Below are 25034 nucleotides of genomic sequence, written 5' to 3'. Positions count from 1 at the left end.
CAAACACTGTATCTTCATCACCACCTCAGATAACCTCGTATTTCTGTGCATTTCTTCTGCAGTGACACGTCATTCGCCCTCTTTGCATCAGGCGTGAAACAGTTTTTTTCAGTTGGCTCTTCCCGTTGGCCGTTACAGTCGTCTGTCTGTCATCAGTTAAAATAGGTGAAATGGGAGAGTATTTGTCCAGCGTTGGTTTTCATTTGGCTTTTCTTCGTCTCTGCTCAGCCTGCCTGCGTGGTGCTAATGTTTTTCTACCACAGGATATTTCCCGTCTTTAACAGAAGGACTGCTCTGTGTCAAATCCATGTCATTCCTGAACCCAAGTCTGTGCAGCTTCAGAATGTTTCAGCTTATTCCTGGTGTTTCCAGCTTTAGGAATTTGATGGGTTTTGATGGATCAGACAGTTAGGAACTGGCTCTAGTCACTGAGTCAATCTCATGTGGATGGTGTAGTTTTAACCCCTAAAAGTCTGGTTAGAGTCTTATATTTTTGTAATTTCTTAACTTATTCACGTCTTGCACATCACAGAATTCAGGGAAAATTACTCTTTCTTGTTTCCATCAATCATTAGTTTTATATTTGGCATAAAAAACAAATATTTTCAATGTGAAAAGAACATATTTATCCCTGTGACTTATTACCTCCGCCGAGGAGGTTATGTTTTTGCCAGGGTTTGTTTGTCTGTTTGTCTGTCCGTTAGTGTACAACATAACTCAAAAAGTTATGGACAGATTTTGATGAAATTTTCAGGGTTTGTTGGAAATGGGATAAGGAAGAAATGATTAAATTTTGGTGGTGATCGGGGGTGGGGGGGCCCACAGGGGGGCCACTGATCAGCCTTGGCGGAGGTCTGTGCTCTCCGAGTGCTTCTAGTTCATTATGCACTGTAAGCCTGGACTTTGTATTTACTAAAATGCTTTAATTACAATGTACTTAATGATTTAAGTTTTATGACATTACTATAAAATATTAAGTATATTCTACTAATTTGTAGACATTGTCGATTGTACAAAAAAGTTTAAGTTGAATGGATTTAAATCACTAAGTTTTTGTCATGACCACACCTTTTTTTTCCACATTGCATTGTGGGTATTGGGCATGTTGAAAATGTGTTATTTTTCTGTGCAGGGGTTCAGCGGGGTTGTGGTGTTAGTGTTAATTTTGACTTAATGTGTGTATGGCAGTGTTTATTGGCCCTTTTGTGTTTGTTTTTGTGTTTTTGTAGAGCTGCACCATGAGTCAGAGCCATAGGCCAAACAATTGCTTTCCTGCTCATCCATAATTTTCATTAATTAATGTAAATTTTATTGCATTTTCAAATTTAAAGCACCTCCCATACTGTCTAATTACATTAAGCTAAGTTCCTGCTAAACTTCCATCCACGCCACAGTATATTATATGAAACATTTTATATTGCAAAATACTTTAATTTAAATCAATTTGGAATTGAGTACAATGAACTGATATTAAGTCTAATGATTGCACAAAATAATTGACAGTGCAACAAATTTTAAGTTAAATTAACTTGGCATTTAGTGTGTTGTACTTAAAATAGCAATTCCATTCAAATAAAGCGTATAAGTTTAATACACTCAAGTTTTGATTACTCAATTACTTAAATTTTTTAAGGTAACCGGTTTCCTCAAATTTTTTAAGTAAACTCAACTTATGCGGTCTTACACTGTGACATTAGGAGGTGTAACTAAGTAAGTAAGTAAATTTTATTTATAGAGCACTTTTCACAGACAGAGTCACAAAGTGCTTTATCAAATCAAATCAAATTTACAGAAACCCAACAGAATCCTCCAGGAGCAAACACTTGTGACTGGTGACAGTGGATGGAAAAACTTCCCTTTAACAGCAGAAACCTGGAGCAGACCCAGACTCCTGGAGGATGGACGCCTGCCTTGACCAGGTGGGGTTAAAGAGCGAGAGTAAAGGAGGAGAAAAGAGAGAGAGACAGAGATAGAGAGAGACTGGGGTAGAGGGGGGAGGTAGGGGGAGACACATGGAGTACATGTAACACTGTAAAGTAGCAACTTTATATTGCGAAAAACAAAACAGTACAAATAAAATACAATTAGAATACCCATAGAACACAAAAAAATACCATTAAAAACAGTTTAACCCTTTCATGCACGAATTATGAGAACCTTAATCTTTTTTTTTTTTTTCCTGAGTGTTTTTATTCCTCTTTAGGCATGAGAAAAACAATGCGATTGAAAATTTTCTTCTGAAAAAATAAATTTAAAAAAAAGTAAATAAATAAAAATAATTAAAAAAAAATAAAAATAAAAAATACATTAAAAAAAATAATAATGAAAAAAAATTCTTATGAACCTATTTTTCATGAAGTTGCAAAAATGTCCACTCAGCTGGACACCACACGTTTAATTTTTGACACACAATAACATGTATTTACTGATAAATTGTGTGAAAACTATGGGGAGGGCTTGTGATTCTGGGGGTTTATGCTCAGGAGAGATCTACATAATGTTACCAATTCATGTCAGAAAAGATATGTAGTGTCTCGAAACTTTAATAAAGATATGTGTGAAAACAACAAAATCCATGAATATATAAAAGAACAGCTGTAGAATAGCTGTCCACTGTAGTGACCACTATGCATGAAAGGGTTAAAATATGATGAATACATAAAGTGCAGTCAGTTTGTGGTGACCCTGAGTCGACTGGGAAATTAAAACGCTAAAGAGGTGGATGCTAAAGAGCTCATAATATAATAACTATAAATTTTACAGCAAAACCTGTACAAATATATCAACACTAATGAAGAATGTTACATTAACTTGAAGGCAGCAAGTAAAGGGTTTTTCAGACTGTTGATTATTTTTTCCACCAGTTGACTAGTTCTTTAGTTTATGAAATGTTAGCAAGTTAACCCGTAAAGACCCAGTGCTACTTTTGTGGTCTTTCCCAGATAAATATTTCTTTTTATTTAACCTTTCTTAAGTGATCAATCGCCATTTATTATAATGTTATCCTCTATATTTTGCATTTTTCACTGGAAGTCATGTATTTTCCAGTATGTAATTTCCTATATTTGATGTAGATAGTCATGAAAATTCAAAGTAAATTCAAAGGTTATTATATAAAAGTAGGAAAAAAATGAAGAAAAAGTGAGTTTTGCATCAAATTTCTCATTAACTAAACTTAAACCAATATTTTTTTTTCTGTTTTGATGTGATTAACTTTGAATTTACTCTAAGTTTTCATGAACATGTACATCATCTGCAAATTAAATATAGGAAAATACATGATTTATGCCCAGAAATGCAAAACACAGAGGATAATATTATTTTAAAAATTGGTGATAAATCAGTTAAGAAAGGTTAAATATCAGAAAAATTAATTTGGGAACTGCCACAAAAGTAGCATCGGATCTTTGCGAGTTAAGATAATCCAATAAAATGTTCGACTGTGTGTTTTACTCCAGTATTTGTACTTGTAATGGAGTGATCAAAGTGTGTACCTAGCAGCTGCCTTTCACTTCTTCTACAGCTCATAACAAAGTTGCTGAATACAAAACCCAGACAATTGTGTGGAAATCTCATTGGTGAACTAATGAACCTGTCTGTGGCCTTCAAGTACAGTAGGTTTTATTTTGTAGGGGGCAGGAAGTGTGGGGCCTGGTGGTGTTTTTCCAAGCGGTGGGAGTCGCTCCCCCCGTCAGCCGTCTGGTCGGCTGCAGATTCCTCTTCTCTCTGAGGAAATGAGCTTTATGAGCCCAGACGGCCCGGCCACATTTATTATGGAAATCTCTATAGGAAGTCCTGAGCCGCTCTGCTCGGCCGGCACGCTTCATTACAGCACACATGTGTAAAAAGCTGGAATGAAGAACATCTCTACCGACACAGCTGAGGCAATACGTTGATTTTTTTATTAACTAAAATAATCTCGTAACAGATTAATCATTGTAGTTATTTCTTAGGAGAAAGGTGGAAGTTACAGGTCCTCAGTGGTGAGATTTTATGATAAACTACATGAAGAACTGAATGTATTTAACCCATAAAGACCCAGTGGACGTTCAGAGGCCCTGTGGTTACCATGGAAACACCGTCATCTTCTACAACATTGATTCACCAGTAAAACAGATGGAGTTGGATCAATGACAGTGGATGGAGATGCTTGTTTTTATGTTTAGTTAATGATAGATTTTGCTGAAAAAGTTGCTTTTTTGTCAGGTTTCTTTGCTTTGATATAATAACCTTTGAATTACTCTTAGGTTTGATGAACATCTACATCAGGGGTGTCAAACTCATTTTAGTTCAGGGGCCATCTTTAGCCCAATTTGATCTCAAACAGGCCAGACCAGTAAAATAATGACTTAATGACCTATAAATAATGACAAATCCAAGTTTTTCTTTTTGTTTTAGTACAAAAAAAACCCAATTAAATGATGAAAATATTTACATTTTACAAAAAAGATGTGAATAACCTGAAAAAACAGAAATTTCATTTGAAAAATTAGTGCAATTTTGACAATATTATGTCTCGACTTATTATTTATACATGTACATTACACACAATGTTACATAAACATTTGGTAACAGGCAGAATATTGTTACAATTTTGGAGTTTGGAACTAAAATTTGAACAATTTCTACAATATTACATCTCTTATTATTAACACAACTACAGATCACAGTGGATTCATAAATGCACAATAATTTATTAACAGGCAGAATATTGTTAAAATTGCACGTTTCGGGTTGTTCATCTTTGTTTTTATTTATGTATTTATTTGCATTTTATTGTGAAAGAATAGTTTTGTAAATGTAAATGTAAATTTTTTTCCACATAATTTTGCACAAAGAAAATTTGTAGTTGTCATTGTTTATGGGTTATTGTGTTGTTATTTTTACTTAAGATCACATTGGTCTGTATGTGGAACCTGAACCAAAATGATTTGGACAACCTGGACTTTTCAGGTTAATTTTTGCACTTTCATCCTGCGGGCCGGAATGGAACCTTTGCCAGGCCAGATTTGGCCCCTGGGCCACATGTTTGACACCTGTGATCTACATGATCAGTGGATTAAATATTGGAAAATACTTGATTTCCACTGAAAATTGCAAAATTTAGAAGATAGTATTATAATAAATCATGAATTAATTTGGAAGTTGACTCAAAAATAGCTGTAGGTCTTTAAGTGTTAAAGTTTTTCATAAATTTATAAGATAATCTAATAAAAGGCTGAAAGATGTTAAAATACTGACTATATATATATATATATATATATATATATATATATATATATATATTTATTTATTTATTTATTTATTTATGATGGCATTTCTTTTTTAGATGGGGATAAATAATTGCAAAAACAAAATAAAGAAATAGCAAGTAACATCAATATTAATGAAATGTCATTAAAATTTTGGAATCAGTCAAGAGTTTTGCAGTAATTCATCTGTAAATGTAAGGATCATTAAACCAGATAAAACAGACGGAAAATAATGAGCATTAAATTCAGTGAAATGTGGGAATCAGTTTTCAGTTTCAGTCATAAAAGCTGAAACATAATGATGCTTTTTCTTCAACATCTGCTGTCCCCCAGCTTTGGCTTTTCTGTCATTTTTGGTGTTTATTTTACATTTACATAAGTTTGTAGTGTGTGACATCCACCAATTGATTCATGTTGTCCATATGTTATTGATCCATGCATTTAGATTGACAGTAGTCTTAAATGTTGGGAAAATGTGCAATAATGTAAAATAAATATTAAAAAAAAAACTCACAAAGCTAATTTTGAGGGGAGAAATAAAAGTAGGAAGTGGTAAGTAAAAATACTGAAATGCATCTGAGTGTTTATTCTGATAAATGTGAGCAGTTTATGTTCAGAATTAGATGTTATTTCGGTTTTTTGTTCTTACATGATATGACGAATGCCAGCTTCACAAAACTGAGCCTGGTCTAGACTTCCTGTCCTGTTGCTCAAACAGCAGCGGCAGCAGTTTTCTGTATTTATGACAGTAATGTTTCTCTGGAGACGCCCTGACCATCAGCAACAAAAATGAGTAACGGAACCAGATGAAGAAAACAAAATAACACCAGAGAAACGCAGTCATGTGACTTCAGTGATATGGAAACGGTTTGGTTCTAGGAGGTCCGACGTGGAACAGATGAGTTAGAACGAGAAGACTGGTCCAAAACCTGAACAAAACCCATTTTAACTCTTTATTTTTCACAGATTTGTGACACACTGACACTCTTTCAAAGGTCCAGTGAGTAGGATTTAGGTTCTGACTGCAGAAATGAATTGCAACCCCAGTTCCAAAAAGTTGGGACATTGACACAGAATGCATTAATTTGTACATTTCATAAACTCATATTTTATTCACAGTAGAACATAGAAAACATATCAAATATATCATTGAATTTAGTGGCAGTAACTTGTGTAGAAGGCTCGATAAGTAAGTGATGCAAAACTCTGGAAAATAGAGAAATTTGGAGAAAATTTTGAAACTAGTTATGTTAACTGGTAACAGGTCAGTAACAGTCAGAGTGAAGATGGACAAATATTCACTGATCATTGTGTTCTGTTTTTAATTGCATTTAAGGTAACATCCCTTCTATTTTAGAATAAGATGACAATGGGTCCAGAGTTGATTTCCCCTGAACTAAAAAGGCCAGAGCTCACAAAACAAACACTGAACACCATTTTTCAGAAATCTTAAAATGAGATGAGGAAAGTTAATCCTTTATTAGTCCCATGATGTGGAAATTTGCAGCATTACAGCAGCATAGGGATAGTAATATTAAAGGTAAGGATTAAAGGAAAAATTTCTTTCTCACCTCTAACTTATTTCTTACCTTTATAGTTTTTATATTTCATACTAAGAAATGTAAAAAGTATTTTAAAATATTATATATAAAGAAGCACTAATAATAATAATAATAATAATAATAATAATAATAATAATAATAATAATAATAATAAATAATCTTGACAATATGTTACCGCCTTTTTTCATTGCATGGCCAGGCCTTTATGTAACTTTGTGACTTAATGTATTCTCAGCATTACAAAGAAAATAAAAACATTTTAATTCCATCGTGTACCATTTGGTAACTGTACTGTTTGCACAACTGTACAAATTGGTGTTAAATATGAAGGTGTCCATTTGCATGAAACAGTTAAAGGACAACAATTTTTATTGCCCTGTCTGAAATGTAGAAATTGAAAGAAAGATTTCCAAACAGCTGAACCCATGCTTCCTTTTCAAAACCTAAGTTATGTTCTTATATATCAAGTTATAATTATTAATAATGAAAGTTCTAAAAGTAAAAAGTACTGAAAGTAAAATTTCATTAATAATGAAAGTCATAAGGGACCCTCACCATGTGTTGTGTAAGTTTGTTTTAATGCCTTCAGGCCGGTGTTACTGGGCACCTCAGAGGAGAACTAACAGAAATTCAGAATGTTTTATTCCTTCAGCTATCACACTTTTAAACTCTGACAGCAGCCATTTTAGTCATTTTATATGAGATTTTTATTATTTTTTTCTTTTTTAATTTTTTTGTTAGTAGAACCAATGGGGTCTTTTAGTCTGCATTGGTATTTATTGATTACTTATTGTTGATTATTTAAAGGTGCTGGAGACTTTTGTGACCAATTTTTCATCAGATCTGTCAAACCTCAGTCATATCCTCAGGTTCATGAATCTGTAAGTCTGTCTGTGATTACTCACCTGAATCTCTTGCATTACGGTGAACAATTTCGAAGTGCCATCTACCATAAACAGTCCATGTGTTTACAAACGAGCGAGGAGGGAACTCGGGCATCTTCAGAATTTTGTTGTTGACTTGCATTGTGGGAAGTGAAGGCTCGCGCAGCCACCTCACAGTGGCAGCTGGAACAGACACGATGGGAAACGGCAGGAACTCCCTTCCTTCTATGCATATTCCTCCAGCCGTTTCCACATTTCTGCGTGTATACCATATGGTCTTGCTGCCGCTGTCGGGTGGCTGCGCGAACCTCCATTTCCCACAATGCACATCGCGACAAAATTCCGAAGATGCCCGAATGACGTCCCGGGTCGGTTTGTAAACACACAGTTTGTTTATAATGGATGGCACTTCGAAATTGTTCACCCTAATGCAAGAGATTCAGGTGAGTAATAACAGAAAGACTTACAGATTCATGATACTGAGGATATGACTGAGTGTAACCGGTGGTGTCGGACTCTGCATTGTGTTTTTTTTTTTTTTTTTTTAATGACGAGACCCGCATGTGTGTCCTTGGAGGCAGTCTCCGTTTATTGTTCTGACAAAAATGATAAAACATAAAGACCTCTGGTCAGCGACCCCCGTAAAACACACTCCTGCACAAACCAAATGATAAAGAAATGTGTTTAAGTGCATTATAAGCGCCTGATACAGCCTAAACTAGCCGGTTCATGTAAAAAAAATGTAAATTAACAGAGACTAAACAAAAATTTTCACGAAGTGTACGGCTGCTTACCTCTCCCACAGAAATCCGGAACAAAAGGGAAGAGGCAAAGGCGCGAAAACTCAGGTTATACATGCAGTGTCACACTGTAAATTGCTCGCTAGGGAACAGACCAAAACCAACAGTTCCACACACTGACCCGGAGGCCCACAATGTCAGGTACCAACCAAAAGAAATGAAAATAAAATGAACAGATTTTGTGTAATTATAACAATACACAATACAATACACACACCCACATTGCTGCTAAATACTTGACCCTGTTACATGAGGTTTTACAGATTTAATGAAAAATTGGTCATGAAAGTCTCCAGCACCTTTAAATGCATTATTCGTAGTTGCTTTCAATGATCTTATATTTGTGCACTGATTTATTTGTGTTTGTCACATTGCACTTTGGATGTGGGCTGATGTCTGTGGTAAGCTGTAGATGAATTGCCTGTATGGGTTAAATAGAGTTTTCTGAATCTGAATCTGAAGTACTCCTATTCGATATGCCCTGCACGGCTCTGTGAAGCATGTTTAACAGCAAAAAAAAAGTCATTTGCTGCCCGTTAGATTGTTCCAGTGTGACAGAAAAGGAAAAATCCACACAGAAAGAGTTTGAGATTTAACCGTTTATTTGTGTCACTCAGCCCTATTTTGAGCCTCAGTCAGAATTCCAGCTGGTCTGTGTTGTATTTCTGTTGCCTTGAAACTATGACTCCACAAAACTCAGAACCAAATATCATTTCCTGTCGTGTAAACTGGATTATGATGAGTTTACAGTGTGGAGTTTCTCACGGCCCGAGCAGCAGCAGCAGTGTCACTGCACTGAAAAGGCACAAAAAAAGTTAAAATATTAAAGAGCTAAAGCAGAAAAAGTGAATCTGAAACACTCGGCGTACAGGTGTGTTCATCACTGCAGTTCATTATCTTCTTCTTTGGCCTCATTTTGTTCAGACAGCAGGTTTTATGTGTCTGTTGAAGCAGCCTTACGAGGCTCTGAGGTGGAGTTTTTATGGAGGAATGTAGAAGTGCTGGAATCAGCAGAACATGTGTCTGCGAGGTGAAAGCCGTCGGGTGCCAACAGGAAGACGAGACACCGCAGAGGAAGGAGGACAGGAAGTGTAGGCTCTGAAGGACACATGAGAGGACAGAAGAACATGAACTGACCTGATGAGTTTTGTGTCCTTCTGCAGGGTCATCTCCTACGAGTGCTGTCCGGGATATGAGAAGATTCCTGGAGAGAAGGGCTGTCCTGCAGGTATGACCTCTGACCTCTGACCCCTGACCTCAGCAACTCTGTATCAATGAGCATCATACTTACTAGAAACAGCGGTGAAAGGACGTCCGAGCTGCTGTTTTTTAGTTAAATGAAAGCATTTTAACTGATCAGTATACAGTTTTTACCCACAAGTGGGTAAATACCATTCATTTTGTTTATTTCATTTATTTGTTTGCAATTTGTTCGTTATTTTTGTGCCTTTTTTTTTTTTTTTTTACCATTTTCATTTGATTATTTTATCAGTTTTATTACTAATTTTAATAATTTCATTGGTTTTATTTTTCATTTTCTTCATTATTTGGTTCATTTTCTTGATATTTTTGTTCAATTTGTTCATTAGTTTGTACTTTTTTTTTTTGGTTATGGCGACTTCCAAATTAATTTTTCTCTACATTTAACCAAGTGATTTATATCCATTTATTCTAACATTACTCTCTGCATTTTGGATTTTTTTTTTTGTGTGTGTAAATCATGTATTTTCTTATATTTGAGTCACAGATCATGTAGATGTTCATGAAAACTCAGAGTAAATACAAATTCAATTATATCAAAACAAAGAAAAAGTAACTTTTTCAGCAAAGATATTGCTAACTGAATGTAAAAACAAGCGTCTCCATCCACTGTCATCGATCCAACTCCATGGGTTTTACTGGTGAATCAATGTTGTAGAAGATGATGGTGGTGTTTCCATGGTGACTATGGAGCCTCTGAACATCCAAATGGGTCATATCTGATGACCATGAAAAGATGATAAACTGTATTTTACACCAATTATTCACATGTATTGACAGGATTAGTGGATCAATGGGTATTAAACAGTTTAGATCAGTAGATGGTTTGTGTCTCCAGCAGCTGTTTGGGTCTCTATGGGTTAAAACAAACTCAATAAAACATAAATAATAATCAGTTAAAATAAAGTAAAAGAGAAGAGTGCAGATAGAACACAAGACAAAGGTGCATTGTTAGTAATCACAGATGAACATCAGATCACTGATTTATGTGACTGTATTCAACAGTTATTTACATTTATGCATTTGGCAGACACTTTTTTCCAAAGCGACTTACAGGGGAAAACCAATCAAATCAATCAATCAAATTTTATTTATATAGCGCCAGATCACAACAGAAGTTATCTCATGACACTTTTGATTGATTGACTGATGTATTTATTTCTAACATGAATGTCAAACAGAAGAAAATAAATAAACAAAACACTTAAACATAAGACATATAATACATATTCGAAAAGGAGTGAGAAGAAGTACAACTTATAAACTCCCACCCCTTCTCCTTATATAATTAATAACAATAATAACCTTCCTCGTCTAATCATATCTGTACACTATGCCGTAATTTGACTGATACTTACTAGTAAATAATTAGGTTTCTGGCTTATATTATTATGAACAAATATATTATTATTTACATAAACACATAATACAATAACACATATATGTATATACATATTCATACACAGATCTATACACACATATACACCTACATATATACACACACATGTACACACCTACACATACATTTACACACACTTACCACATACTTGTACATCTTTAGAACACCCAGTGATCCCCAAGCCCTCCCTCATCCCTGTACCTCTGAAAAATTGTGTCTTTGTACCTCTTTTTAAATTCTTTCATGTTTGGACATTGCTTTAACTCTATATTAAATCTGTTCCACAGTCTCACCCCGCTGACAGAAACACAAAAACCCTTCCTAGTCATGCGTATTAAGGGAATTTCAAAGTTAATTTTCCCCCTTACATCATAACCCCCCCTCATGAATACTGAATAATTTCTGTATATTTGTTGATAAATGATCATTTTTAGCTTTGTACATTATTTGAGCACTTTACATATAGAGTTGGTCAAAACCAGACTCTAAGCCAATTTACAGAAACCCAACAGAATCCTCCAGGAGCAAACACTTGTGACTGGTGACAGTGGAAGGAAAAACTTCCCTTTAACAGCAGAAACCTGGAGCAGACCCAGACTCCTGGAGGATGGACGTCTGCCTTGACCAGTTGGGGTTAAAGAGAGAGGGTAAAGGAAGAGAACAAGAGAGAGTGATAGAGATAGAGACTGGGGGAGAGGGGGAGAAGGGGGGAAGTAGGGGGAGACACATGGATGCAGTTGAGGATAAGTGAGTGATGACCATGATTGGTTATTGTTATTGGTTTGCTTTGTTCCCCATCTGTGCACCAGTTTGTTTGGTCATTTCAGACACGCTGATGCCAAACTGAGTCTGTGTGTTCTAATGACATATGATGTACAACAGGGCTGAAAAATGACAACGACCTCAGATCAGTAAGTGTGTGTGTGTGTGTTCCAGCGCTGCCTCTGGTGAACATCTTCAACACCCTGGGCGTGGTCGGAGCCATCACCACACAGATGTACTCCGAACGGGCCAACCTGAAGGAGGAGATCGAAGGACCCGGCAGCTTCACCTTCTTCGCCCCGAGTAACGAGGCCTGGGCCGCCCTGCCCACAGTCAGTGCACCACACATGATCTTCTATCCACATGCTACCACAGCGTCAGGACGTCTCAGTGCTGTTTTAGACTCTGTGACATCAGCTGTTGGTACAAAACCCTCTGCATTCCAGTAACGTTAAAGCATAAAGTCATTGTGTTCCCTTCCAAGAGAGAGCTGAAGTCCAAAGCCGTTCCCCATCAAAGGCAAAAGACAAGTTAATCCCAATAATTTTACATGTGAATAAAGTGAATCATAGTTGTTTTTTCTTAAAATAAATCACATTTGTTCTGGGCAACATTAAAGGTGGGGTAGGAGACGTTTTCCTGGAGCATTTTTTACAATATTGCTTAAACTCCCCTTCATACACCGATTACAAACAATTAATTAAATGCTCTAACACAAAAAAAAATGTTTTAGTCACCTGTGGAACAGACAGGACTGAAAAAACACCATCCAATCATTTTAACCGACCCATCGAAATGATTGAATGGTGATATGTCTGTCAACCTCTACTGCCCTTTGTCCCTCCCCCCTCTTCGTGCACAAATTGCACATTCTCAGAGGCTTGGAGCACTTGTACAGGAAACAGAGCCAGAGCTTGGCTATGTCAGCTATATTAGGATGTAAAGTTCACCGGAAAACTGTTTATCACTAGGGAATGTAACATTAACCAGCCAGGTATGAAGTGGGGCTGTTCTGCTGACAAACATAATCGTGAAATCAGCAGTTCCGCTGGTGAGGTTTTGCCGTGGCGCAGCACCACCACACCATACATTTCATACAAAAAAATCATCACTGGGCGAATTGTTGCTGTGCAGCGCTAGTGAACCCTTGGGAACAAGCGTCGCACGTCCCAGTACTCTGGAGGCGTGGTTTCGGGGGAAGTCTGAAGCAAGGGGTTAAGACTTTTGAATTGTGTATTTTCAAAATGTACCTTGCTCGAACCGTATTTCCAGGATCTCCTACCCTACCTTTAAGGCCAGGACAGAAGAAAATGTCTTTCCAACATACTGTCAGGGCTGAAATTGAGCGCATTTACATGAATGCTAAAACTCCGATCTTTATCTGATTTGTGGAGTTATCAGATTATTCAAGGGATCATGTAAACAGGATAATCCAGTATGTTTTACCAGGTAACAGCAGTAATCTGATTATGAGAATCAGATTAACACACCTGGATTTCTACCAATACTCCAATGTCTTTGTGCATGTATACAGATTAATCTGATTTGTTTCATTCTTTTATTTCTGTGCATGTGTAAACACAATTTAAATAAAAGAAAATGGAAGTTACGTAGTCAAACATGAGCAGAAGACAGTAGCAGAAAGTTTGAGTCGACCGTCACTATGTATGTACGTCCTCCGAAAGAAATCCAATAATGGACTGGAGCATTTCTTAAGTGCATTTAAACATGTCAGATCTGATTTATACAATTATCTGATTACTCCCAGTTATCAGATTTTTATGTTCATGTAAACAGGCTCATTGTCTGGGTGGAATCTGAGGTGAACTGTAGTTTTGAAACCACTACATCTCCATAAAAACATTACATAAGAAAGCGTATCTCATTGTCATAACTTGCCATTTTACATGTTTTGTTCCAAACCACTGCGCTGGACATAATTTTCCTTCATTCCCATGAACACACACTTGTCTTGACTCTGTTGTGTTGTTGTGGTCTTCATGCTGCAGGAGATCCTGGACGCTCTGGTGAGCAACGTGAACATCGAGCTGCTCAACGCTCTCCATTACCACATGGTGAACCGCCGGCTGACCTCAGAGGAGCTGAAACATGGCTCCTCCTTCCCCTCCATGTACCAGGACTTCCACGTCCACATCCACCACTACCCCAACGGCGTCAGTAACACACACTGTAACACACAACACAAGGAAATGCACCAAATATAAGCCCACGATTCAGGGAAAGTTTAGGGTTCATGGAAAATGTATTTGATTCGATTCGAGTAGGTAGAACTTTATTGTTCCTTTAGGTCAGGAGTCTCAAACTCAACTTACCTGGGGGCCGCTGGAGGTAGAGTCTGGGTCAGGCGGGGCTGTATTAAGTATCCCACAAAAAAAGTATTTCTTTACTTTACTCGCTGCTTCATTCTCTTTACTTTCTTTCTTGAATAAATCTTGTTGCCTCAACAGACATTTTTTCAGACTGGCGACCCTGTTCTTTCTCTCATCTCCCTGGTATTTTGTAAACTCCTCAGCATGTCTAGTTGAGTAATGACATCAGACGTATTCCTTATACACCGCAACTTTCTTTGTGTATATGAGACACGTAGGGGTGTCCCTGTGTTCCACAAACAAATACTCAGTCTCCCATTTATCCTGAAATTGCCTGTGCTTGTTGCTAATCTTCCTCTTCACGGCACGTTTTGAGAGAGAAATGACTGAAACTGGGTGATGGCATATGTTTTCACTCCGGAATATGTTTCAACTAAGTGACTAACGTTCATACGTCCCCAGGTACTTCGCGGTTGGCTAGCTTGACAACCATTGACAACAAATGCCACTGGAGGCTGTCACCAGACTATCTATGGTAGCCCATAAGTGATCAAAATAAATAAAACAAAAGCGTGGCGAGACTCAGAAAAAAGGTGCGTTTGAGAACTACGTACAGGCTGCGCTAACGCTAAACTTTGACGTCAAGTAGGGGGCCACAAAATATCATCCCGCGGGCCTCAGTGGACTCTATGCACAGCCCCACTACTTCCTGAATTTCAGGTGGGTCCTTTATTTCCTGTCTTTCATTATTGGACACACTGATTAATCCAGGTGTGCCTAATTAATCAGTAGTCACAATAAGGAGTAGCAGACACACCTGGATTAATCAGTGTGTCCAATAATGAAAGACAGGAAATAAAGGACCCACCTGAAATTCAGGAAGTAGTGGGGCTGTGCATAGACTTCATTGGCCCCCGGGCCATGAGTTTGAGACCCCTACTTCAGGCAGAGCCCTCGGGAAATTGAGGTTTCAAAAGCAGCATGACACCGAATATACACACACAAGAAATACCACAAGAAAATAGCAAAACAAAAACTATAAAAAAAAAAAAAAACAGTAGTGGAAAAAAAAACAAGCAATTGCACATTGGAAAGAACTCGTAGAAACAACAAGTATCAAAGTACTACTAATAATAATGATAAATAGCTAATTATGCTGTAATGTTATGATATGCACAATATGTATATATTTGTATATATTTATATTTATATACATAAATAGTTTAATAATCATAGGATAAAAGTTATAATAAAGTAATGACAGTAATAGTAGTCATAACAATGATATACAAGTAATACAAGTATGTAAGTAATAATAATAATAATAACAATAATAAGCATTCTTGTTTCTGTTGTATGTCTGTGGAATCTGATTTATTTACACTGACTTAAATGTGACTCCATTCTCTGCTGCCTGAGAACAATTCTGTGGAACTAATTTTCTGCCAAAACTTAACAAACACAAGATGTTTTGCAGATGCCCCACAATTCACTGAAACAGACACACAATGTGGTTTTCAAATGCAAAACATGATTAACAAATTGTTTTACAAATGCAAAATCAAACAAATACACCACACAGTTCTAATATCTTCTGCTTCAGAAGCAAATACAGCATGTGGAACAAGAACAAAACAACAGATAACAAAGGAAATCAGGCAATGAGTTTTGACAGGATTTTTCCACTGTGTGTGCTGATGATTTTCTTACAAATGTCCACAGTCATTTTCCCTCCAGAACAGCAGGTGGTGCTAACACATACGGTATTTGTTTCTGAAAAATTAACATGTTTGTTTGTTAGGATGTTAACTGAGTAGTTAATGAAAGTAATGTGCTCTGTTCTGGAGTTTCATTGTTTTATTCATATTTCAGGGAAAAAACTGGAAGTTCAGGTTCAGGAAGCTTCTTAGATCTGAGAAGTTGTTACCAGTATGATAAAGTGAGATAACGTTTTCACTCTGGATCCGTCTTTTTTCTGTTTCCTCAGATTGTGACGGTGAACTGTGCTCGTCTCATCAAACCTGACCAACACGCCACCAACGGCATCGTGCACGTGGTCGACCGCGTCATCACCGCCGTCTCCAACAACGTTCAGACTCTAATCGACGTCGATGACGATCTGGAGACACTGCGTGTGAGTACATCAGTGACTTCATCTTCCAGTGTTACTGTTTTCTGATTGGTCCGTAAACTACCTTCATCATTCATCTTTTGTAGAATTGAACTGCGTTGAATTCATCTGTTTCTGTCATAACTGGTGCGTTTCAGACGGCGATCGCAGCTGCAGGTCTGACCGCCCTCTTGGAGAGCGAGGGTCAGTACACCATCTTTGCGCCAACCAACGAAGCCTTCGAGAAGATTCCCCAGGAGACCCTGAACCGGATCTTGGGAGACCCCGTGGCTCTGAAAGGTGACCATCAGGGGGTGCTGTGACTGTGATTTTTTTTTTTATTTATCTTTTTTATTATACATATACTTTTATTAGGGTTCCTGTGGGGTCTTAAAAAGTCTTAAAAGTCTTGAATTTACAAATCTGCATTTAATACCTTTAAAAAAGTCTTTAAAAGGTATTACATTTCATATGGTACATCTTAAGTTATGTTGCCATAAACTTGTTCGCTGTGTTGTGTTTAAATATGGTCAGGTCGTTACTGGAAATGAGAATCAGTTCTCAACTAACTTGACTGGTTAAATAAAGATTAAATGAAAAAATAAATGTGTTGGGAAATGTCCAAGCTGCAGAGAAAGTAACATTAGTCTGCTCAGTTCCACCCGTTCCAACCTGACAATTTATTTTGAACGTTTTTGAAAAGATTGAAAGTTAACGCCACGTTTCCACTACATGGAATTGGCTCATCTCGACTCGACTCGACTTGACGCTGGTACCAGGTCCTATTCCTGGAGACCGTTTCCATTACAGGATACTACTGACTTTAGAGTACTTGGACGTCATAGCAACGCTGCATGCATCTTCTGTGACGTCTGCTCAGACAGTTGCTGATAAAGTCACTCGTCCCGTCAAGTTCACGTTGACTTTTTTCGTCGGCCACTAAGAACAGAAATGTCTGAACCTCCTCGACTGACCACGGTGTAGTTTTGTGGGCTGTCATCATGGATTAACCTACCGCTATATTTACTGTCAACTTCCAAATCAGTTTTTTAAATAGCAGGTTGAACATTGACGATGCAATGACGCAGAGACAACTCTCTGACCAGTCAGTGGTCTGCAGTGTTTACATGTCATGTTTTAGTATCTTTCCCCAGTTTTGGATCCTCGGCGGAGCAGAAATCAAAAAACTAGTGCCAGGTACCAGATTCCAGGTCCTTTTATGTAATGGAAACGCAAAAAGGTCGAGTCGAGTTGAGCTGGTACCACAGCATATGACTTGAAATTCATCTGTGGGTAGGCAGGGTATCAGTGAGCAGGAGAGGCGAAGTGTGCAGGTGTATGAGTAAACTCTATAAGCTTCTACAGAAAAGGGGACATTTCTAAAGTGTTTGACTGATGCTGCTTTGTCTCTGAGCTGATGTTTGTCCATCTGTCTGTCCGTCTTCCCTCAGACCTGCTCAACTACCACATCCTGAAGCACATGCAGTGCGCCGAGTCCATCGTGTCAGGGACGCCGATGGAGACGCTGCAGGGCACCATGCTGGAGGTCGGCTGCGACGGAGACCAGATGACCCTGAACGGAAGGGCCATCATCACCAGGAGGGACCAGCTGGGAACCAACGGGGTCATCCACTACATCAACGAACTGCTCATCCCAGACTCAGGTACCGACTCATACAGCACATCAACACCACATCGACTTTCGTAAAGATACTATTAAAGAAGAATGGGAGAAGTTGTCACCCGAATATTTGAGGAACATTTGCGCAAGTTTCAGGAAGCGTGTGAAGGCAGTTATTGAGAAAGAAGGAGGAGACATAGAATAAAAACATTTTCTATTATGTACATTTTCTTGTGGCAAATTCTCATGACTTTCAATAAACTAACTGGTCATACACTGTCTTTCAATCCCTGCCTCAAAATATTGTAAATTTTGCTTCCCCACCCTATATGACCTGCTTTTCCAAATAAACAAAGAATGGAAAAAAAACAAACAAAAAAAAACTGGACTTCACAGCCCAGATGTGGGTCTTTTAAATGGTGTAAGTCCTAAACCTGTAGGATCATCAGTCTTTTGCACAATCTACTACTTTTGTCTTTGTCGTTAAAAGTTTCTGTATAATAAGCATAGTTGTGCATCTTAATCTCACTGTAACATTAACAGTGAGACCTGAATGAATCAGATTTTTGTTCGTTTTGTCTGGAACGGACCCTTTTCGTGCCCAAATTCTCCAGCTGTGTTATTAAAAACTGTCACAGCTCATAGAAATGTCTTTTATTTCCTGTGTTCTTAGTGTTTGTTACCTCAGCATCACAATGACTTCATCGGTTTTCCTCTTTCAGCCAAAACTCTCCTGGAACTCGCCGAGGGTTCGTCCGTCGCCACGGCAACCAAACTATTTGTAGACGCAGGTCTGAGCTCCCACCTGACGGGTTCTGAACCGCTGACATTGCTCGCTCCTCTGGATGACGCCTTCAAGGGTAAAACACACGAAAATGTCCTGAGCAGAACCTTTATATTTAATGACTCGTGTCTCACATGGTCATAATCCTCTTTTCTGATTGGCTCCTGTTTTGTGTTAAGCGTCAATAAAGTCAGTAAAATGTCTGTTTTCTCAGATACTATTCATTGTACTGGAGTCACTTCCATTTTTGTTTTTTTCTTGTTTGGTTTCAGAGCTTTTCAGTGCATACATTGTTTTAATTAAGAAATTGATTAGTTTTAGTCTGGTTTTTATTGCATTCTAAGTAATTTAGTTCAAATTTTTAGGTATTATAAGATAAGATTGTCTTTATTTGTCCCACTAGAGGAAATTCCAGAGAATTTATGAGAAAAGTTTTGATCAATAGAAGCTGGTAAAGGTAGAGACAATTATTATTACAATTACAGTTATTAGACAACGGAGATGATTCTAGCTCATGTCGTATTTCATCGTAGTTTTTGTTTAGCTTTTGTGTTTTTTAAAGCTGTTTTTTGTTGTTATTTCAGTCGATAAATTCACTCAGTCTAATAGTTTTTCAGATTCTTTCATCGAAGAATCTTCTACAGTTCGTCTGTGAAGTATTTACCGTGTGGTTGTTTAACAGGAAGTATGACGATGACACCGGACATGAGGAGGCTGATGACCAACCACATCCTGAAGGAGCAGCTCTCCTCCAAGTCTCTGTACCACGGACAGGAGCTGGAGACGCTGGGAGGTCTCAAACTCAGAGTGTTCGTCTACAGAAACGTACGTCAGACACTTTAATTTATTCACACAGCTAAGATTTGTATTTGTATTATTAGCAGTAGTATATGGATATACCAGGAATTCCTTCCTTTCATCCGTCATTTCTGTCCAACCCATTTCTCTCATTTCACCTGGTTCTTTTCAAATTTCATACATGTGTTCTTTACATGTGCATTTCTGTCAATTTCTGCAGTTTTTGGAAAGTTTTTGAAAAGATTGAAAGTTAACCCATAAAGACCCAAACAGCCACTGGCGACTCAGATTAATACCTGTTGATCCACTAATCCAGGGATTAAAGTTCTCCGTCACCACGACGGATTTCCGTCAAATGGAAAAATTGAGGGCGGAAAAAAGTCATATTGAAGTAAGTTCCCCACGTGTTTCCTGGAGTCCAGCCGGCACCGCGATCCTGTCCTGAATCTGCAGGTGTTTAACACAGGCACAGGGGGCTGATAGGTTTAACAGTGATGAGAATAAGATGACTTCTTTATTTTTATGTCGGGAGGACAGATTGATGACTATTTATGTTTGGAAGGAAACGCTGCTCATTCTGTGCCTCACAAACACATGGACAAGTTCAGCTTTACCGAAGTTCAGCCTCCAGACTAACTTTAGTTTAGTGCTAACAAGTAGCTTTCATTATGAAAGAACCACAGCGAAAAGGGAAGAAGACACAACTGATCTACATGGACCTTCATGTCTGGGTTCATAGCTTATCTCCTCTTGCCGGTATATGACTAGTGTTTGTGTGTGTGTGTGTGTTTGTGTGTATGTGCCCTTCCCGTGCGTGCGGCTGTGCGCGCCGCGGCCTTACGCGGTTACGCGCCCGACTGCATAAGTGCTTTATTTGGACCCGTTTAGCATCTTATTTCTATCTGTGTGGTACAGTACGAAGATAAAACTGAATGAATGAGTAACACCCTTGGTACATTTTCCCCAAAATTCATGTGCTGTTGGAGTTATGTTTTAGGAGTTCCTAAATTGTTAAATAAAACGTTTTTCACTCATTTTTTGCAGTAAGGTTTTCTTCTAGTTATTTTCACTTGCTTCGAAGGTTTTCATACCCTTTAAAATTAACCACAGAGCACCAAAATTGACCTGAAGCTTTAAAAATTTTCTGGGGCAGGACCCCCAGACCCCCCACCAATACCACTCATGACATTTTTTCTATCCATGTTACTAATCTTCTACACCTGTACACTCTCCCATTCAGTGTGTTTTACAGTATTGACAAATTTGACTATATAAACTTGTACACTGTAGTAGTATTGTGTTGCATCATTTTTAATAGTGGCCAATGATTTTGACCAGAAGAAAATTTTCAGTCAGATGAAAAATTTTTGCTTTAATCCCTGCACTAATCCTATCAATACATGTAAGTAATAATTATAAAATGGAGTTTGTCGACTTTTCATGGTCATCAGATGTGACCCATTTGGACGTTCAGAGGCTCTGTAGTTACTATGGAAACACCGTCATCTTCTACAACATTGATTCACCAGTAAAACCTGTGGAGTTTGATCAATGACAGTTGCTGGAGACTCCTGTTTTACGTTCAGTTAATGATATATTTTACTGGAAAAGTCACTTTTCTTAAGTTTTCTCTGGTTCTGATATAGTAACCCTTAAAATGTAATATCAGAATGATGATTAAAGTACACGATCAGTAAATTAGATACAGGAAAATACCTGATTTTGCGCAAAAAAACTGCAAAATACAGAGCATAATATTATAATAAATGCTGATAAATTACTTAAGAAAGGTTAAATAGAGTCAAATAGAGTAAATTCATTTGGGAACTCAAAAGTAGCACTGGGCCTTTATGGGTTAAGACTCAAAATGAATCAATTAATCCATGAGTAGGCGGAGTATCAGTGAGCAGGTGGGGCAAATGGTGGATGTGTCAGTAAGCTCCGCCTACTTTTTTACTTGTTACACTGAGTTCAGGTGAATTCAGATTGTTCTGTGTTCTGTTTTTTTTTTTTTTTGGGGTGGGGGTGGGGGGTTAATGCCATAAAACTGCTGATCTAACATTCTTTCTGGATGTCTGGTCTCTGTTGAACTGTTTTACTCAAGGAAGGGTTGATTATTTCTTCCTCATCCTTTGCGTTGGGTGATCATGTCATGCCACAGTTTTTGGTTTGTAACTTTTTCCAGCACTTCAACCTCCGGATCTTTTACACTCCTGTCCTCCAGACATTCTTTCAAAGTAGATGTCCAGAGTATCCTCCTCCTCCTCCTCCTTCTTCTCCTTCTTTTCTTCAGTACTTTTTTTATCACCACATCATCAGTCTCATCTGCTCCATCATCATCTCACTCACCCCTTAACATTTCTTAGTCATTTGCTTTACCCTTCCATGAAATTCTCATCATTTTTCTTACATTAATTAGTCACAGCTCTGCAAACACTTTCTCATTTCCGATGTTAAAGAAAAAGACCAGATTTTTTAAGATGTTGTAAAGCTTTGAGAATGCAGATGAGGTCCTTATTCACATCTGGCATAATCCATCATGTGCTTCCAAGGTTGTTAAAGGAGGAAATACGTTTGTTTGTTTCATTTTCAACTTCAGATCACATCTTGGGTTTGGTTTCTTTTTAGAAGCCAGTAAATATTCTGTTTTTCTGGCAGTTCATCGATAAAACCTTTAGCTTTTTAAGTTCTCTGGATGTAAAACTATACATTTCTGCAAACTTGTGCACGTAAAACTATACCTCCACCTATGTGCGATTAAAACAACTGAATATAATGAGTAAAATAAGTAAAATCACTCATTTTAATCATATAATTACATTGAATCTGTTACAATTAATCCACTTGTATACTGCTAACAGTCCAGGACCTTCGACCTTTGACGGACCAGCCAATCAGGTGTTATCAAATCTCTGCATGAGCATGGGGATGGGTTTCTTCTGAAGGAGGGCAGCTTTGTACTCAACGTAGACATTCCCCAAAGTCTCATGTGTTTTACAGATAAAGCTCAAAGTATGCAGCCTAACAGCTCACGGCTGCCTGTTGCCATAGTAACACAACAAGCTTTGGCTCCTTTGGTCCATTGTGTCGTCTAGATGATGACGGGTCTGGGTGGATTCTGCAGTTTTCAGTGTGTGGTGTGTGTCTGTGCTGTGTTCCACTGCAAAAATCGCATCTAAATATTCATGTAATCATAAAAATCCAAATAAAATGTATTGATTTTAGAAGATGCGGACAGGTTTAAAATCAGAAAACAAGAAAGATTAATCCATAAAGATCCAAACAGCCAATGGCGACCAAAACCATCTACTGATCTAAAATGCTTAATACCTGTTAATCCACTAATCCTATCAATACATGTGAATAATTAGTGTAAAATACAGATTGTCATTTTTTTGTAGTCATCAGATATGACTCATTTGGATGTTTAGAGGCTCCGTAGTTACCATGGAAGCATTGTCATCTTCTACAACATTGATTCACCAGTAAAACCCATGGAGTTGGATCAGTGACAGTGGATGGAGACGCTTGTTTATATGTTCAGTTATTGATATTTTGCTGAAAAAGTCACTTTTTCGTCAGTTTTCTTTGTTTCTGATATAACAATCAACTTTAGTCTGAGCTCTTATGAACATCTACAGCAGTGGTTCCCAACCTTTTTTTACTCCTGACCCCATTTTAACATCAAAAATTTCTGGCAACCCCAGACATTCAAAATGGAGACTTTTTTTTTTTTTTTTTGCTAAAATTAATTAGTTTTTGATCCTGTAATAATTTTCTATCCTATGTTTTAAATACAGGTTAATTTTAGATGACATTTAGTCTATATAATGTATATTATTATGGACGAAGGCAGTAAATCCAGGTGTAGATTACTGCACAAAGGGAGAATTTGATTTTCCTTGGTCAGGATATGTACAGTCAGTCCAACTTGGATTTACAAGGCTGACAATTAATACTGAACAAACAAGAACCCAAACTATGAATTATGAAAGAGCTGCAGCATCTGAAATTGACCACAATGAACATTTGACAGATAAACAGAACCACAGTGCTGCAGTTTCACACTCACAGTTTGTCATGTCTTTTATGGATTGGGATTGTCTCTGTCAACTCACCGTATATTTTTTTTATTAGTAAGGTTTTTTTTTTTTTTTTATCAATTACTAGAAATTTCAGGTGACCCCATTTGTATTCCAGGCGACCCAATGTGGGGTCCCGACCCCGAGGTTGAAAAACACTGATCTACATGATCATTGAATTAAATATAGGAAAATACTAGATTTTCACAAACAAACAAAAAGAAGAAGAAGCAAAACACAGATGATAATATTACAATAAATGGTGATAATTCCCTTCAGAAAGATTAAATATGGAGATAAAAATCATTTGGGAACTACTACAAAAGTAGCTCTGGGTCTCTGTGGGTTAAAGTCCACATATTATTTCCTGTGGTAGAAGTACAGATACTTGTAAAAATAATACAAATTTTTAAAAATAATATTAATCTGGATATAGAAGATACAACAATAAGTCATACCAAGCTCATTCCAATCATCATAACAAGTCAAATAAATTCAGACACATCTTGTCACTTCTTCTTTTCTTCTAAATTGAGTGAAAAGACCCTGAAACCAGAGCTACTTAACAGAAGGACTCTTCTTAATTTGAGAGTCGTGTTGTAGTTATTGTTGGATGTCGGAGGCAGAAGCTGCTGCAGGCTCAGATGGTTTATTCTTCCAGCGGTTTTCATTATTTTTGGAAACTGTTCTTTTTAAAACTTCTCCTGCTGCGACTTCAGACTTTTTCCAAACGGTGGTGTGGTGATGTTCTCAGCAGCTTCACGTATTCATACACTTGACATCCTGTGAAGAAGGATGTCTTGTTTTGTGGTGTATTTCGGAGTGTATCTGTTTGACTGTGTTGTCTGTTGCCTGGTAGATGATGTGTCCCCGGGGGCCATAAATAATGCCTTTTGCCTGAGGTCAGCGAGTTTACAAAGGAGGAGACGTCCCCGTGTCTGCGTTTCATTAATAACTTGAACAAACACATGTTGGACGAGCCTCTTTTTTCTTCTTAAATCAGCTGGAAACCAAATCCGACCTGAGCAGTTAAAGAGCAGAACGCACGTCAGTTTGGTTTCCAGATTCTGAGCTAATGACGCGGCTCAGAGGAAACATCATGCTTTATTTTCACTCCAAAATGATTTTTCAAATGCACGACAACGGGAGGAAATGTGGCCTCATTACTGCGACCGCACCGACTGATGTCATCACGCAGCACGTCATGTGGTCATGTGAGTCAGCCAATCACAACCAAAGACAGAAAACCTGCACGGAGAGGGGAGGACCGGCCGCACACGAAGACGCAAAACCCGAAAAAGTACTTTTACTGCAGACTTTTACGTCAGTCCTGTTGAGATATTTGCATGTTAAGTTTCTCCATTCTCTGCAATTTTATAGTTCTTCGATT

At 37.7% G+C, this 25034-nt stretch overlaps 1 protein-coding gene across 1 annotated transcript in view; it reads left to right on the top strand.

Moving 5' to 3' along the window:
• Positions 1–25034, top strand: part of tgfbi (transforming growth factor, beta-induced) — an 83113-nt gene that overhangs the window by 26715 nt on the left and 31364 nt on the right. The window contains exons 3-10 of the mRNA XM_030145996.1: positions 9662–9726; positions 12094–12251; positions 13929–14093; positions 16237–16383; positions 16518–16659; positions 17811–18023; positions 18703–18840; positions 19447–19589. Coding sequence (XP_030001856.1) covers positions 9662–9726; positions 12094–12251; positions 13929–14093; positions 16237–16383; positions 16518–16659; positions 17811–18023; positions 18703–18840; positions 19447–19589 — 1171 coding nt within the window. The remainder of the gene's footprint in view (positions 1–9661; positions 9727–12093; positions 12252–13928; positions 14094–16236; positions 16384–16517; positions 16660–17810; positions 18024–18702; positions 18841–19446; positions 19590–25034) is intronic.

The sequence above is a fragment of the Sphaeramia orbicularis genome, chromosome 10 (genome assembly GCF_902148855.1).
Source record: "Sphaeramia orbicularis chromosome 10, fSphaOr1.1, whole genome shotgun sequence".
In the NCBI taxonomy this organism is placed as follows: Eukaryota; Metazoa; Chordata; class Actinopteri; order Kurtiformes; family Apogonidae; genus Sphaeramia; species Sphaeramia orbicularis.
The sequence above is the reverse complement of the archived record's forward strand: the minus strand, read 5'-3'. Positions and strand labels throughout refer to the sequence as shown.